This window comes from Macaca nemestrina, chromosome 4 (assembly GCF_043159975.1).
Source record: "Macaca nemestrina isolate mMacNem1 chromosome 4, mMacNem.hap1, whole genome shotgun sequence".
Classification (NCBI taxonomy): Eukaryota; Metazoa; Chordata; class Mammalia; order Primates; family Cercopithecidae; genus Macaca; species Macaca nemestrina.
Genome location: NC_092128.1, coordinates 74,079,370 through 74,097,852, shown reverse-complemented (window position 1 = coordinate 74,097,852; position 18,483 = coordinate 74,079,370). Strand labels below are relative to the sequence as shown.

General features: G+C 37.8%; 1 protein-coding gene across 2 annotated transcripts in view; it reads right to left on the bottom strand.

Annotated features, from left to right (window-relative positions):
* LOC105475527 (CAS1 domain containing 1) overlaps positions 1-18,121 on the bottom strand; it is a 49,247-nt gene extending 31,126 nt beyond the window's left edge. Inside the window, exons 1-4 of one of the 2 annotated variants that reach the window (XM_071094843.1) lie at positions 17,436-18,121; positions 9,820-9,916; positions 9,165-9,285; positions 16-60 (exon numbers count right to left, since the gene is read on the bottom strand). In XM_071094843.1, the coding sequence (XP_070950944.1) occupies positions 16-60; positions 9,165-9,285; positions 9,820-9,916; positions 17,436-17,982 (810 nt within the window). In that variant the 5' untranslated portion in view covers positions 17,983-18,121. Of the gene's footprint in view, positions 1-15; positions 61-9,164; positions 9,286-9,819; positions 9,917-16,705; positions 17,048-17,435 lie in introns of those variants that run through there. The other variant, XM_071094844.1, reaches the window with a different exon arrangement.
* Positions 18,122-18,483: the final 362 nt, after the last annotated feature.

Here is an 18,483-nt window from a genome sequence, read left to right as displayed (position 1 = left end):
ATTACATGAACTTACCACTTTAACTGATGCAGTCTTGTCTTCAAAAGGAATATTTTCATGCTGCCATAAAAGACAGAGAAACATTAATGTATAGATTAAATTTATATAAATAATGCCCCATTTAGCAGCTTTGTTGATTTATTTTTATGCATATTTTTTATTTATTTTTAAGCACCAAATCTCAATTATCTAAAAACTCTACCCAAAGGGGAAAAAACCGAGATAGAACATAACAAAATAAGTGACATTAGTTAAATTGTCTACATGTGATTTTCAACATCTAAGATATAGTTCAAAGATAAAATTTCAACAGCAAACAAGCAAATACATAAACATGTCTATATAAATTACCTTTTTGCCAAGATTGCCAGGATTCCAATTTAGTCCCAGTATTACTATTTTTTGTTTGATTTGTTTTTTGTTTGCTATTTTGAGACAGAGTCTCACTCTGTTGCCTGGGCTGTAGTACAGAGGTGCGATCTCGGCTCATTGCAACCTCCGCCTCCCGGGCTCAAGCAATCCTCTCACCTCAGCCTCCCAAGTAGCTAGGACCACAGGTGCACGCCACCATGCTTGGCTAATTTTTTAAAAATATTTTTTGTAGTGATGGGGTTTTGCCATGTTGCCCAGCTGGTCTCGAACTCCTGGGCTCAAGTGATCCACCCACCTCAGCCTCCCAAAGTGCTGGGATTACAAGGCATATGCCACTGTGCCCAGCACTTGTATTACTATTTGTCTCAGAAATGGACTGCTACCCTTCATTTTCCGAGTCCCTTCCGGTTAGGCAGAGCCACAAGGCTAGTTTTGGCTAATGCAATGTGGATATATGTGACATACGCCACTTCCAGGCTGAATTTCCCAAGGCAATTCTCTGGTCTCTAACTTAACTGATGCACAGACTAAGGAAGCCAAATGTTCCAAGGTACTTTAGAAGACAGTAAAAATTCCAATAGTAGGAACGGCTAAATGACTATGTGGAGCAAAGCCTCTCGCCAACCCACCTAGGACATGCAACGCTAAGCAAGAACTTCTGTTTTGTTAAGACATTAGAGCGGTTTGTTGGTGTAGCAACACCTAGTCCATTCTCACCAGTGTACTAGTATAGGCCCTGACTGACAGGAATGGATGAACATGACTCTAGGTTATTGTAGGTTTCACTCTGAAAACAGCATATAAATAGTTCATTTGTAGAAAAAATTGAAACGTGAACACTACAACTTCTTATAACCAAATGTTCTACACAAAGAATGGCATTCCTTTCAGAATTAGAAATCCTAGGTGGGAAAGGGGTAAGGGTGGTCAGTAAGAAGCTAATTCTATTGTTAAAATCAAAATTGAAATGTTTTCATTAATTCAAACAAATAGTATTTATACTGAAATCTCCATGAAACAAAATTTGTTCTATCAACAAGTTAACTTTTTAGGTTCTTGTTGGTGCTTCTAAAACATTACTTTCCAAAAGGAGTCTTGAGACTATTAATTCAATGAAACTTTAAGGTAAGTTTCTTTGGTCAAATAGATCTGGGATATACTGGGTCAAACAAAATCACACAGGTGTTTTCCTCCTTCTACCGCATCTTCAACCTTTTAAAAATGTGTCCTCAGAAAAATAATGTCATGAACTTTCTTTGTCTTACTTTGCATAGAGTAGTTAATGCAACTCGATCTCTTTCTTCTTTTTCCTTTTCTAATACAACATTTGATATACACAAAAAAGTCACATATATGAAAATCACAAAGCACAGTAGAAATAAACACAAATCAGAGCATTGCCAACACACTGAACCACCTATGTGGTCCTTTCCCTATCTTAACTCCATGTTTCACCCAAAGTAAACCACTCTCCTGAATTGTGTGTTTATACTTTGTTTTTAAAAACTTTCTGTAGTTTTTGTCACATAAATATGCATCTTTAAATGATATATTTGTCACATAAATATGCATCTTTAAATGATATATATTAATTTTGCCAGTTTTCTCTCCAACTTTTAATTTTAAAAATTTTCAATCTTACAGCAAAGCTGACAGAATTAAATGAATGCCCAAAACGTTTTACCAATTGTTAACATTTCCTATACCAGCTTCACCTTTCTTCCTCTCTACACATATATATTCTATAGTTTTTCTCCTTTGCTGAACTATGTGAAAGTTCATTATAGAAGTCATAACATTTCACCCTTAAATACTTAAGCATATTCTCTTTAAGTATATACCCCTAAGAACATTCTCTTACATAAGGAATTTGACATTGAAAAAATATTATCTCATTTAATATATAGTCCATATTCAATTTTTTCCAATTTCCCAAGAATATCCTTTCTATAGCTCTTATATTTTAATCTACAATTCCATTAAAATCGTGTTACATTTAGTTGTCAAATCTCTTAATCTCACATAACCTGGAACATTCCCTAGCGTTTAAAAATTTGTACATATCAGTTTATTTTATCAATACTATTTTTATTAATATCAAGTATCGTATTTACTATTTTTGTAGAGTACAGGTCAACTGATATATTACTATCTAGATTATAAAAAGCACTAACTGTTGTCTTCTTGGATATGTCTCTTAAGAAAAGAGTAAGAATTTCCCTAATTGTTCCATAGATCCATAAGCCATAAAAATGTTCACCATCAAACGATAATGCAAATTATTTTCTGGAGTATTTATAACAATTTACACTCTCACTAGCAGTTTATAAGACATCTACTGGTACACAGCCTAATACATCTGGTCTGTTTTCATATTTCTTGCCATTGTCAGATTTAATTTCTGCCATTATAGTAGGTATAAAAAAAAAAATCTCACTTCTACTTCAGTAAAATGCCTGGCCATACTCCCTGACCCCCACCTTCTGTCCACTGGGTTATCTTTTTCATTAATTTGCAGTTTCTGACATTTCTTGAATGTATGTTGTAAATTATCTTTTCTCAATTTGTAGCTTATCTTTTTTCTTTAAGGTATCTTTTGGTGAATAGATACTCTTTATCTTAAGGTATGTGAATTTATCTTTTATTTCTTAGCACTTTTTGTTTCTTATGTAAGAGATGTTTCCCTACCTTGAGATAATGACGATATTCTCCTACATTTTATTTCTATTTCTAAAGGTTTCAAATTTTTTACTTTCATATTTAAGTTTAAACTCATCCATCTAGAAACGATTTTACTCGATGGTGTGAGGTAGGAATCCAATTTCAACTTTTTCCATGTGCAAATTGCCTTAGCACCCTTAACTGAATAGACCTTCTTTTCCCCAGGGATCTTCTATGGCATTTCTGTTACTTTTAAAGTCATTTTATATGGAAGTTTCTATCTTAGAGCTCTATATTTTATTCTACTGGTTTATTTGTTTAACTCTACACCAATACCCCACTGTTTTAATTACTACAAGGTAAAATTAAATCTTGATATTGTAGAACAAATCCTTTCCACCTTGTTTTCAGATCTGTTGGGGTTATTCTTGGTCTGCTGCCCTTCCATAAAAAATTTAGAATCCATTAGTAAAGTTCCACAGCAAATTCTGTTGGGATTTTATTGGAATTACACTGAACCTACAGATCAGTCTGGCAATAACTGACATCTTTACAATACTGAGTCTTCCCATCCAAGGAAACAGTATATTATATTCCATCTAATTATGTCATTTGGAACTGTCTTCCAAAAAATTTTTATGGCTTTTCTGCATACAGATCTTCCACATTTGCTGTTTATTCTTATGTAACATATAGTTGTTGTTGTTACCATTGCACATGATATATTTTAAAAGCCTTTAGAACTCTACATTGTTGGCATGTAGATATGTGTTAATTTTTAACAGCTTTGTTGAGGTATCACAATTTTTGTATGTACATCTTATAATCAGCTACCTTGTTAAAATCTTTATTACTTCTAGTAAATTTTCTATAAATTCTTTGGGATTTTCTATGTAGAGAATTGTATCATATGAACTCCTAAGTTTATTTCTTTCCAATCCTTACATCTTTAGATTATCTTTTTTGGCTAGAATCTCTAATACAATGTTGAATAGAAGCAGCAGTAATGAACATCCTTGTCTTTTTCCTGATTTTAATGGAAATATGTCTGACATTTCACCATTAAGAACATTTACCGTAGGCTTCTAGAATTTTTACCAGGTTAAGTTTGATATAAAGTAACTTAAAGAAAGAATGACACCAATTCTCTGATATTGTTGGAATTTGTTTAATGGTGTAATACACATTAAAAATCAAAAAGTTGGCCAGGTGCAGTGGCTCACACCTGTAATCCCAGCACTTTGGGAGGCCGAGGTGGGCAGATCACAAGGTCAGGAAATCGAGACCATCCTGGCTAACACGGTGAAACCCCGTCTCTACTAAAAATACAAAAACAAAATTATCTGGGCGTGGTGGCGGGCACCCGTAGTCCCAGCTACCGGGGAGGCAGAGGCAGGAGAACGGCGTGAACCAGAGCTGAGACTGCACCACTGCACTCCAGCCTGGGCAACAGAGAAAGACTCTATCTCAAAAAAAAGGAAAAATAAAAATAAAAATAATTCAAAAGTTTCATGCATTCTTGAAACAAACATATTCCCTGATTGTAAAGTGTATTTTCTAAATTATTGAGCTATAAGGTTATAGAATCAAGCATGTTAATGGTCTACTGTATGTTTACTAGTTTTATTTGCTTGTTCTATCATTAATTGAGAGCAGTATGCAATTCTCCCACTATGAGTGAGAATTTGCCAATTTCTCCTTGTAGTTATATTTTTGCTTTATAAATTTTAAGGCTAATTTATTAGATGCCTATAAGTTTAAAATCTTAGTTATCTGAATTCTTTGTCATTAGAAAGTGACTTTCTGTATCCCTGAAAATGCTTTTGCCTTAAAATCTATTTATCTCATACTAATATGACTTAACTTTCTTTAGTATTTATCTGGTGAATCCTTTTTCATTTTTAATTAAAACCTTTTCATGTCCTTTTTATTTTAAGTATGTCTTTTTAACCAGCAGAAAGTTCTCTTTAAGAGCACTCTGAAAAATCTGTGTTTAGCTCATAAGTTTAGGCTACTTGCATTTATTTTGACTATAAATGTTTTTACCATCTCACTTTTTTGCTTTTTTTTTTTTTTGAGATGGAGTCTCACTCTGTCACCCAGGCTGCACTCCAGCGATTTCAGCTCACTGCAAGCTCCGTCTCCCAGGGTTCACACAATTCTCCTGCCTCAGCCTCCCGAGTAGCTGGGACTACAGGCGCCCACCAGCACACAAGCTAATTTTTTGTGTTTTTAGCAGAGACAGGGTTTCACTGTGTTAGCCAGGATGGTCTTGATCTCCTGCCCTCGTGATCCACCCACCTCGGCCTCCCAAAGTGCTGCAATTACAGGTGTGAGCCACAGGGCCCGGCTTTATCATCTCACTTTTTAATTTCTATTCCTGCCACATATATGTAGCTTTCTCATATATGTATAATATATGTAAAAACAGCTTTTTACATAGACATATAAATGTGTGTGTGTATGTATATCATACATATGTGTATGGTATATGCATGTGTATGCATATGTATAAAATACATTTGGCATTAGATGGGTTTGGTTTTTGCTTAATTTTTTTATTCTTTTGGTTGAAATGTATACATCCTAATTCTATTCTTTCTTTTGGTCCTTATTCTTGAAGTTTTACTGTGCATCTTTAAGTTTTTAAAAAACACAATATTTTAGAGAATATAGAGTACATTAGAACACTTTGTGATCATTTACCCTTGATATATATGCTATTATTAGCCAGTTCTTTAGTTCTGTCTTTTCACTAACTGCAAAAGATATTATTTTATACATTGTTGAGATTTATATACATGTTTACTATTTTCTTAAACCATTGCTTCTTATATTTCAGATAATTTTTTTCTGAACATTTCCCTCATTCCTGATGTTTATCCTTCAGAAATTCCTTTAGTGTTAAGTCTATTTTATAGTAAACCCTCATTATTTTCATATATCTGAGAATGTCCTATAATACATCTCAAGAATGCAGAAATTTTAATTCCAGGTATACAATTCTGGGTTAAAACTTACTTTCAGAACTTTAATGCTACTATTCTTTTTTTTTTTTTTTTTTTTTTTGAGACGGAGTCTCGCTCTGTCACCCAGGCTGGAGTGCGGTGGCCGGATCTCAGCTCACTGCAAGCTCCGCCTCCCGGGTTCACGCCATTCTCCTGCCTCAGCCTCCCGAGTAGCTGGGACTATAGGCGCCCGCCACCTCGCCCGGCTAGTTTTTTGTATTTTTTAGTAGAGACGGGGTTTCACCGTGTTAGCCAGGATGGTCTCGATCTCCTGACCTCGTGATCCGCCCGTCTCGGCCTCCCAAAGTGCTGGGATTACAGGCGTGAGCCACCGCGCCCGGCCTCTTTTTTTTTTTTTCTTTTTGAGACAGAGTCTCACTCTGTCACCAGGCTGGAGTGCAGTGGCTTGATCTCAGCTCACTGCAACCTCCACCTCCTGGGTTCAAGTGACTTTCCTGCCTCAGCCTCCCGAGTAGCTGGGACTGCAGGCACATGCCACCACACTCAGCTAATTTTTTGCATTTTAGTAGACATGGGGTATCACCATGTTGGCCAGGATGGCCTCGATCTCCTGACCTCAGTTGATCCGCCCGCCTCGGCATCCCAAAGTGCTGGGATTACAGGCATGAGCCACCACGGCCGGCCTAATTTTTGTATTTTTAGGAGAGATGGGATTTCACTATGTTGGCCAGGATGGTCTCCATCTCAACCTCGTGATCCGACTGCTTCAGCCTCCCAAAGTGTTGGGATTACAGGCATGAGCCACCACACCCAGCCCATCAACAGTATTTTTTTAAACCTAGGCTCCAGTTGGTTTGATGTAGAAGGAGTCCCCAGAGTATCCAGTCAGCCCTATGGCTGGAAGCAACACAAAATGGATTTCTTTATTATAAGACTTCTCAAGTTTTTAATATCCCAGCCTAAATTAAAACTAAGAGGGAGATACGATATCTAGCTCTGCCCAAATTCATTTGACCAAAGCTTCTCACAGAACTAGTTTCCCACAAAGCATAATTTGAAAAAATTCACCTCTGAGGTCTCTTTTTTAAAAAATTTGCCTCGATACAGAAAATAAATCAAATTCAAACAAAGAATTATCTTCAATATTCCTATTCTACCCAGACATACCCATACCAGGCTTTAAATAAAATTAATAAGCTTTTATAATATGCCAGATTATGCTAGGCAGAAGAAATATATTTAAAAATAATAATGATGGTATGTAATTTCTGTCCTCAAGGTGTGCAGAGACAAGGTAACATATAATTTGGCAAATGCTCCACTAGCAGCTTGAATTAAATATTTTCTTGAAAACTGTCTCTTTAAGACCGGGACACACAATCTTTGTTTCTTTTTAAATGCATATAAATTAATCTTGTCTGATATCTCGTTTGATAATCTTGGGATAACTGGGCATCTTAGACTCTAAAAACTGGAAACCTAAGTGTTGTAACTGGGGCTCAAGAACAATGTACCATATTGTATCTACTTTTGGTTGCAGACTAAACCATTATAGCTTTTTTCAACTACCTGTTGTCAAATGGATTATTCAAATTTTTAGAAAGTCATGCAAGTTTAAACCAAGAAATATTAAAACCTTCATAGTAATCAGAAATCTCTCTACTTTTCAAAAGTTTACTAAAGGTTGGGCAGGCACAGTGGCTCATGCCTGTAATTCCAGCACTTTGGGAGGTCAAGGTGGAAGAACTGCTTAAGCTCAGAAGTTTAAGAACAGCTTGGGCAACATAGTGAGACCTCATCTCTATTAAAAATAATTTTTTTAATTATTAAAAATAAAAGTTTATTAAACATTTTCACTTTAAATTGTAATAATTTCATGTTAAATAGTTTTGAGTCTTCTCTATAATTTCATATGTATAAATGCAAATGGAAAATACAGATAGCAAATAAAATGAAAAGTTGACTGTATCGTTTGTTTCCATTATTCTCATTCTCACATGGAATAGCTGCTAAAGATTTAGGACCTGGTATCATCATCACTATGTTAAAAACTACTTAGCTATGAAGCCTCTAAGTTTTCAACTCTTTACTACAGGCAGATTTTCATAAATTCATGAGCTACTCCCCTCTACTCTTGTACTCTACTTTCTTGTATTCTACTTTCCCCCTTTGCTATTCCCCTCTCGCAATCACATGGTATTTGAAGACAATGATTAGAATCTGAGATCACTTATAAAGGTATAAACAGAGGATATGAGATAATTCACCAAAAAATAATGAACTAATTAATTTATAGAAAGAAATTAATCCTTGTTAGTTTTTAAAGTTATATTTTTTAAATGAGAAATTTTCTAACAAAATCAGTAACAGAAATCTATTGCATTGCTGTTTTAATTTATAGTATGATCGCCCAATGCCAGAAAGTTTGCAGAAAATTAGGCCCCAAAATATATTGCTAATTAGTATAAACTGAAAGAATTTTGCAGCATAATTAATAATTTTTAAATGTTTAGGTTATTTAACCTAATATTTGAATTGTAGAGATTCCACCCTAAGGAAATAATTTAAAAAGCAAAGTTTTCACATAAAGTAGTAATTTAAAATGTCTTTTTTAACTGCAAAAAATTAGAAAACTACAAAAAGCTTTAAAAAGTGGGAAATTATGTAAAATTACATTATATCCACTCAATAATATGCTGCCATTAAGAAGATACTTAAGTTGATTATATAATGATGAATAAGTGGTGAAGAAAAAAAGGAAGATATAAAATTGCACATATTAAAAGATTACTAGTATTTTTTTTAAAAAAGAGATGAGCAAAAAGAAGTATGGAAAAATACTAACAGGAGAATAAGGGGTGTATTTTCTCTTTGTCTTCTTTCTAAGGAAATTTAAAAGTTCTTCCATGGTAAAAATGTATTACTTCTGAAAACTAAAAGTTTAGGTTATTATAATAAAAAGCCTGCCAATGTCTTAGCCACAACTTCTTTTTCTCATCTTCCTCATTAAAGCAAGTCATCCCTCTTTTTCCCCAACCTTTCTGAAAATCAAAGTAAAATTTTTTCAGCTCCTACTCAATCTGGAGAGACACATTCCTTCTGTAACTATTCAGTTGGTTAACTTCTAAAACAACTCTACAGAAGGGAATAGACAAATTTTACCTTATTTCCTTCTTCTTTGAATTGGGGATTAATTATTTTTACAAAAGAATAAAACAATTGACGAATTCTGGAATCTCCAATAAATGCAATATGTTTATCTACAAGGCAGTTCTTTGCTTCACTGAAAGCAACAAAGAAAAATTAATTAAAATAAGTAAAATCAGCCATATTGGCATTTCAAAGCACACGGTTTTTGAAGAAAGTTGTACTGGATTGTTACACATACCATTATATTGCTTTAGAAGCCGGTGGCCAGGTTTGTTTAACTTACCACTCCACGTACCTAGGATCAGTTAACTCTCTGTAATAGCTCAATTCATTACATGTTTAAGATGTATTCTAACTGTATTAGGTGCTTTATATCTATTATCTCTTAATCCTTAGAATAACTCCATTAAGATAGGTACCCAGGTGCCAGAGCAAGAGTCTTTTGCTCAAGGATTATTGCCTTAGGCCTAGTTATCTCTCACCTGAGATAAAGCAGATTGGCCAAAGCCTTTCCCTAAAACTTTAGGGGGCAGGGAAATCTTCATTTGCAATCAGCCCTACACACAGTCAGCAAGTCTCTACCCCAGCATAGAGAAGAAACGTACTGCTTCATCAACCCCTCTCCACCCATCCTAAAAAGTAAAACAACAAAATGAAGAAATGTTACCTGATTTTGTATTTATGCATCATACAGCTGTGAGGTTGCCAAACTTTCTCTCCAAGAAATCTGCCACTTGAGAGAAGGTATTCACATGAATCATTGCCTAAAACAGTTAAACACAACAGTGTCGTAAACAATAGTTAAAATTTTACACATCAGCTAGCTATCTTGACCCTATATAAGTTCCTTGAAATCAAAAAGTAGAGTTTTCTATGTTTCACTATACCGTCCAGGTTCATATTTCCCATTCATGAGAAACATGGTAAATATTAATACATAAATATTCAAGAGGACAAGAGCCACTGATGGCTTATACTTCACCTAACTCCTAAATGATACGTTCCCTGCTTTGGCAGTTCCTTCTGCTTCAGGTTTTCTTTCCGGGGACATCATCTCAATCTTAAATTAGCCTTTACATCTGAATATCACTCCTACTTCTAGCTGAGAAAGAAAAGTTTAAGGGAGGCCAGGCGTGGTGGCTCACACCTGTAATCCCAGCACTTTGGGAGGCCTAGGTGGGCAGATCACTCAAGGTCAGGAGTTCAAGACCAGCCTGGCCAACATGGTGAAACCCCATCTCTACCAAGAATACAAAAATTGGCCAGATGTGGTGGCACACGTCTGTAGTCCCAGCTACTCAGGAGGCTGAGGCATGAGAATTGCTTGAACCCGGGAGGCAGAGGTTGCAGTGAGCCAAGATCATGTCACTGCATTCCAGCCTGGGTGACAGAGCGAGACTCTATCTAATTTAATAATAAAAAAAAAAAAGTTTAAGGGATAAAAGACAAGACTTTGGAAATGACTTCCTATTCAACTACTCAACTACTATAATACATAGTGCATCAGCATACGTGGAGACCTAGTTTTAAACAGAAAGTTCCATAACTAGGAAACTCCTCAGTCCCAGGTAAACCGAGGCAAAGAGTCACTCTACACTTTTAGACATTTTACTGTACATTAGCTAAATATACATGACCAAAGGGGTTAAAAGAGAGTTTGGAGGCATTTAAGCTCAAACATGTCAAATGAATGGGGTGGGATGGGGGTTTGTGGGGGGGCAGAATGAGATGTTTAGGTTAATTATGGGGATACAATAAAATATTATTTAATCTCCAGTTCTTTATTAATAGTCAATAGCAAGTTATACTTGACATTTAATTAAGGTCAGGCTAAGGAGTCTGGGAGGAAGAATACTGCAGAACCAAAAGGATATTGAGCTTTTCAGGGTAGAGATAAGGAAGACACAAAGATATTTAAAGTAGAAGAACACATTTCTTTTCTCAATCTAGTTACTCATCATTTAGCCAAAATGCAGACAAAAGATGATACAAATGTAAGATAAGTATGCATAAATATTGAAAGTGTTGCTGTTTCTTATGTCATAAATTCTAAAGTAGAACAGGAAGGAAAAGTTAAAATGTTGCACTATCTTATTGATGGGAAACTGGTTAAGGAAAGCAGGATATCAATTACTAAATTTGTGTTAACTGTATATGCAGCCTGACCAGGTTTTTTTGTATTTCAAAGATTTTTTTAATAACCTGTCTCTAAGTAAACTACAAATAATTAGTTTTTCACTTTCCCCATTACTAAAAACTAATTCTAGTTCTAAAAAACAAAATTAAGCTATATAAATAACTAAGGATGAGTAAAACGAGAACTGTATAAACACACAAGTTATTTTTCTACAAATAGCAATTTTGTAGGATTCTTTTATAATGGCCACATGGTAAAATCTTATTAAAACATTTAGTAAATGTTTAAAATTAAGGCCAAAATTCCACATTTATAGCATTTCTCTTTAAATCTATTAAACCAAGTTAAAAGTTAGCAACACTTCTATTTTTTTAAAAAGTTGTAAGTTGTAAATAACTAGGCGTTAATCCTTTAAGGTTTTCTTCTTTTTCTTTTCTGTCTTCTTTCTCCCTTCCCCTTTTTTGGGGGGAGGGGGGTGTTGTTACTTGCCTTTTGTCTTTTAATTAAAAGCCTAGACAGAAACATACCTTAATCAAACTTCAGTGTCTGGGATTATGCATCTATATGGGTTACCAATATGTTTTTATAGAGAATGGAAACACCATACCAGTATCTCAAAACAACCAGTCTTTTCTCCCCAGAAAACGTGTCTAAAATACAAACAACTTTTTTTGCCTCCAGTCAATACTACTACCCACATCTTGCTAATCAGTTGTTGAGCTGATGGAAAACAATAGTTCTAATCTGATGAACCCGTGTCAAAACAAAACAAAACAAAATAAAACAAAACCATAGCAAAATAAGATTTGAAGTTGTCACTACCCCAAAGGCATTATAAACACAGCATTTTAGAGAATACTGAGCTTTCCACGGAAGAAATTCTTAATTTGCTAATGAATGCTAGTTGATGATGACTTAACACATTTCATAATGCAAAGATGTTTTTTACAAGACTTGTATCTGAAATTAATCCGTATGTGTCTATATCATATCGCTGGGGTCCAGTCAAAAGACAGGAACTGTACAGTTATTTTAACAGAATCTAATACAAAGGATTGCTAAGTAGACAACCAAAAGAAGCAAGAAGAGAATGACTTTTTTGTATGTCAGCAAAATAAAAATAGTAGTAATAATAAATTACTACTATTATTATAACCTGATTAAAATAAATTAATGTGATCCAGAAAAAACTCCATAAAATTTCATACTCTAAAACAAGTTATCTTTTCTCAGGAAGGAAATTTTTAAAAATCAAATCACTAAATGTAAATCTAGATCTTAATATAATGTGCCACCTTTTTAATATTTACACTATATATAAATATTTGTTGGCACATATTTTCCTTTCCAAATTTACCAAAGACAAACCAAAACAAAACTTTGGTTATTTTCAATTGTCTAGCATAATTTTGATAGCTATTTTAATACAACTAATGTGAGATAAATGTTGCCAAGCGCTCAGAAAAATCAAGCAAGAAACACACACACACACACACACAAAGAAACTAAAGAGACAGAATTATCTACTTCAGCTATCTCCAACACCAAGATTATCTGGATGAATAGCTGTCTTCCTCTTTATTCTATTATCTTAAGTATAAGCATTCTGGTTTGTCAATCTACAATCTCAGAATTTTATGCATGATTTTTCTGTGATAGAAAAATACTTTTAAAAGCAAGCAAACAAAAACAAACTGAAAAATAAAATGTAACAACTAAAGAAAACATCTGATGGCCCATATAAACCCCAACTTATGTTTTCCTTTGAAGAGATTATCTCTGGCACACTGCACCTAAATTTAGACTGAATCATCCTGCTAAAACTGTGTGTTTCCTACTACCAACCATTAAAATATCAGATCATGAAGTTTACAGTATAGTCCACAGAACATTTTGTTTGCCTAAGATACAGCAAGTTACACTTTAGTCTGTGCTGAAAATCACCATTAAAATTTATCTTTAGACAAGCAAGGAGTGTCTCATTACAAGTGGTATCATAAAGATCAGGATCTTTCTCACAAAGAAAGAAAAGGCTAAGAGACCCAGAGCTGCTGCTTTCTTGCTTTAATTTCTGAAGCTTTCAAGTTACTTTTCTCCAGAACATCAAATATCATTTAGCATTGGCATTTAACATACTTAGTGATTTAAAAAAAAAATTGATTTCAATAAAATTAAGACATTCGAAGTTAACTTTATCAATTTAAAAAATTAAAATTTATCCAGATTGGAACTATCCTTAAGGCTACAGATATTGGCCATTTGTCGCAGAAACGATGTTTTTAACCTGTAATCAAACTAATAATGGACATTTTGAGATTCATAATATTGGAAATTGATAACATTTGGAAAAAGTATAGTTAAGGCAGTAATTATTTTCAAAATGTCATTCTATTATGTGAAAATAATATTAATAATTTTATAAAGCCTACTTTCTAAAATTGAGATTAGAACATGAAATTCCATTAAAGCCAGAAAAGAACATAAAAGGAAATAAGGACTTTGAAATCTATTTATGCACAGTTATTTAAGGATTTCCTATTGTGTGTTAGGGTCTGATGATTTAAAGATTTAAAGACGAGTAAGATACTCTTGGAAGCTCAACAGTCTGTGTGGGTAGGCAGATACCAATTATTACAATACAACACAATAAGTAAGTGTAAGTTGCTGGCAGAACTGAACTGCTAATTCCTACTGCTGTGGGGGTGACATTTGAACCAGGCCTTGAAGGAGAACGTATACTTTCTTTCAAGAGAGAAGTCACTGCAGGCAGAGAAAATCAGATAACTGTGAGATGTGAATGGGCAAAGCACATTCAGATTGTGAACCCGAAATCTGGGGAAAATAACGAAAAAACATAGGTAACAAAAAGTAGGCTCGGGTCAGATTTTGAAGCTTTACACAAACAACTTTTAGAAAATTACCTCCTGACTGGAAAAAAAAAAAAAAATTTAGAAAAACTCTTAGCTGGTACAACAAAGTTGAATAATTATTATTATTATTATTATTATTATTATTATTATTTTGAGACAGAGTCTTGCTCTGTTGCCCACGCTGGAATGTGATCTTGGCTCACTGCAACCTCCGCCTCCTGGGTTCAAGTGATTCTCCTGCCTCAGCCTCCTGAGTAGCTGGAATTACAGGTGCCCGCCACCACACCCGGCTAATTTTTGTATTTTTAGTAGAGAGGGAGTTTCACCATGTTGGCCAGGCTGGTCTTGAACTCCTGACCTCAGGTGATCCACCTGCCTCAGCCTCCCAAAGTGCTGGGATTACAGGCGTGAGCCACTGTGCCCAGCCTGAATTACTGTTTCTAAGTTGTTTAACCCATGCTTCCCTGGAAAATGCTTTCTCCCTCTATTTTCTATACTCTCCACTGTCTAAGAAGCTCTGAGAAAGACAATAAGGCATGAGACAGACTAACGGGGATCTAAATCCTAGCTCAGTCATTGTGTATCCTTAGGCGATTCATTTAATCTGTCATGCTTCATATTTAAAATGGAAATAATACTGTAATTCACTGAATCTAAGACCATTGATTATAAGACACATGATTATTTTATGTCATAGTAAGAAAAAAATGTTACCAATTAAACTTTGACATGCAATCAAAGTTTTAAAGACTCGCCCTGATTACAGAGATGTTAAAAATAGTAGGGGGGAGTGAAATATGGTAATTGTATCTACCTCATAGAATGGTTATAAAGACAAAGTGAGTTAAAACATGTAAAACCTTTAGTAGAACAGTCCCTGACATATAAGCGCTCAATGTTAGCACACAGTATTTGCCAAGCTTTACTTTCTGTAGTGGGTAATTCTTTCCTTTACTTTCGGCAGTTTGTAAAGCAAGAGATACTGAATATGTATATCCAAACTGCATTCAGTCTAGCTTGCCTGAGCACACTCACATTCAAAATCCAAATACACAGCCTAATCCCCTTCATCTGATGTAAGATCCTTTCTTATTCTAAAGCAAGATTTTCCAAGCCATGGCCTGGGCTGCTGGCGGCCCAGGATGGCTTTGAATGTAGCCTGAATTCGTAAACTTTCTTAAAACAATCCAAGATGTTTTTGCAATTTTTTTTTAAGCTCATCAGCTCTCATTAGTGTTAATTTTATGTGTGGCCCAAAGACAATTCTTCTTCCAATGTGGCCCACGGAAGCCAAAAGATTGGCCACCTCTGTCCTAAAGAGTTATAATGTGAGTCAAATGTATGATTATCTTTGTATGAAGGGCATTGCACCTGACTCAGTTTGATACTGCCAAAGCATGAGGATGGCTAAGATGTTCCTGGTAAGATGTTTATTTTTCCCAAAGTCTTCAGTTCAAATTATTGACATTCAGTCTGGGCAAGTACACACACCAGGTGTACTGCTTCACACTCAAGGCACTGAAGTACCTATGGAAACTGATGACTTACTTCTGGAGGCTTTACAAACAATCCTAGATTGCTACACTGACTCATAAATCCCCATCTGACATTCTATTCTCCCTGATGACAGATCTTGATAAGATGAAATCTATAATCTAAAAATCATAGTATTCCAAGCTTATCAAAAGATAAAAAGCACAAAAAAATAAAAGGCAGGGGACTAGATGTTTATCTTAGGACAACAGTACTGTAGTTACAAAATTTCTCTCTACTACCATAACATACACAAAATTGAATTAAATTACGGTTATTTTACACCAAATTGGCATAAAATGATTAATAGTAGTTAAAAGAAATATTTCCTCAAAACTACCACAAATCAATGCATCAACATTGCTAGTTTTACATAATTGTAGACGAACCAAGGCCTTGCCAGGTCATATGGCTGTAATCTGGAGAGAGCTGGAGAGAGGCCAAAAGGTTATAAAGAATCTATATATTTTTATCAATTTAGTATATTAAAAGCTGTTCACCCAGTATGGCTCTAGAGTATAAGATTTTTCATTCTCAGGAGCTGGAAGAAATAAAGCAGCAAAACTGACCAAAATGCCCTACACCTTGAAAGATCTCCTGGGATGAGACTACAGCTCAGACTCCAGCACCCCGTTTATGGATATTTTGCCAAAGTAGGTGTAAAGTTAAACGGGCACAGCGTTAATTTGCACCTGTCCATTACATATTACATCTTGACTGATTAATCTCACAGTCACCAAGAGCTGTCCAGATAATGGCTTTGATAGTATTAAGAGCCAAAAATAAAAGATCCTATCATTATTAATTTCCCTTTGCCTGTCAGCCTCTCTCAGTGGCATTTTTACAGAGGAAAAAAACAATCAATCAACAAGGAGAAGTAAATATCCCTTGATTACTGAAAGATAATTCGTTCTGAAATAAGGTCATATTTCCTTTTCCCCTTTACACCAATCTCAAAACCCATGGCCAAGGCCTGCTTTCAAACTGCTTACAATTTGCTTTCAACTGCCCACCTTTATGCCTGTCAACCCATAAGTTCCTTCCAAGAATCTGCTCCAGTGCCTTTACTTTGTAAAAAGTGCGCACTCCGAAGTCTTTAAACGTTTCTGTATCACAAAAGCTGGGTGGCACCTCTTCCATTTGGCCACAGGCATCTTTTGCCAGCTGTCGCCCTTTTGGCAAAGGAACATGGGGGCGGCCCTTGACGCTGTCCAACAGCCCAGACTGAGTTTTACAGGGCAGAGGCAAAATTAAACAAAGGCTAAAGAGCCGGACTCTTAAGAGGCAGGACCTGCGACCCCACTCCTGGCAGCGGTGCCCCTTGTAAGGCGGCCTTGGGCTTCATGCGCCCCGGGCTGCCCCCAAGGGCCGCCTGTCAGACTTCCTGCACGCGAGCCCCTGGTCTGGCGCGTCTCCCCCAGCCCAGACCGCTCAGGAGCCGGACCCCGGCAACACCTTGGGCCAGGCCCAGGGTAGGCGTCCCCGACCCCAGCGCGGGAGGCTCGGGGGGCCCAGAACCACCAGCCATTGTCCTGTGGTGGCCCCCACTGGGGTCCACTCAGTTGGCCTGGGGCGCCGGCCCGCTGCTGGGGACACCTGGGGGCACGTGGGGGAACCGCCTCCCCCGCGGGCCGGGCGGGCGGGAGGCCGCGTGGGCGTGTGTTGGGAGAGGGGGGCGGCCTCCAGTCGCCGTGTCGCCGCCTCCCCCACGGCCTGCCCGGGCAGGGGGGAGGGCCCGCTCACCTCGGTAGCGGCGGGAGGCGAGGTGGCACGCTGCGAGCAGCAGCACGGCCACCAGCGCCAGCACCTTGGCGCTCCTCACGCTGAAGTAGTGGTTGATCTCCCGCTTGCCCAGGTTGTAGGCCAGAGCCGCCATCTTGGTTCCTCCATGACAACAGTGCGCGGCGGAGCGGGGAAGGGGCGCCGCACAGGGGCAGCACTGGGGCTGCTGCCGCTGCAGCCAGGCGAGGATCCGCCACCAGCCCCCACGGCCGCCACCCGCGCCGCCCGCCGGGGAACCTGACCCTGCGGCCGCGGCGCCCCCGACCTCCGCCTGCCCCTCCTCGGCCGCGGCCGACTCGGCGGCCTCCCCCCAGCCCCGCCGCCGCTGCTCCGCCGTGCCGGTTCCCCAGGCGCCCTGGACGCCTGTCTCCTCCCCTTCCTTCTGCTCTTTAGCCTCCTGCCTTAATAGCGGCTGCGCCTGCGAGGGGGGTCCGGATGCCCAGTGCTCCGGGGTCACCGGGTCACAGGCCCCGGCAGGCGGCGGCGGTGGCGGCTGAGGCAGAGCCATGGGTGTGTGGGGAGAGGGTACTAGGGATACCGCCTGGCCCGGACGGGAGCCTTAGGGCTGTCTCCTAGTTTACTGGCCGCTACCTGAGCCCAGGTTGGGACAATAGAACTACAGTTCCGGGAGAAAAGTACACATCGTCCCACTCCTGCCTTCCCCAACACTCCCCTTTCTCAGCCTTCTACTCCCAGAACCCGCCCAGCGGGATGGGAAGGACACCATAAGGTCGATTATTGTCTGGCTGGTCAATCTGGCTGCCCCTGGGTGCTGGCCAGATGGGATTGATGGATACGGTTGATGGTGCTGGCTGATGGATTGCTGGCGTCCAACCCAAGAAGTAAGACCAGTCTTAACACTTCTCTCTCTGCTCTGGCCAGTTTCTCTTAAACCATTTTTTAAATGTCCTGAGTTTGCCCGGTTCTGGTGGGCAAAGATACACCAAAGTACCGAGTGGAAGGTACAGAAGGAGCCTAACTTAGTGTAGGTGTTGATGAGAAAAAAGCC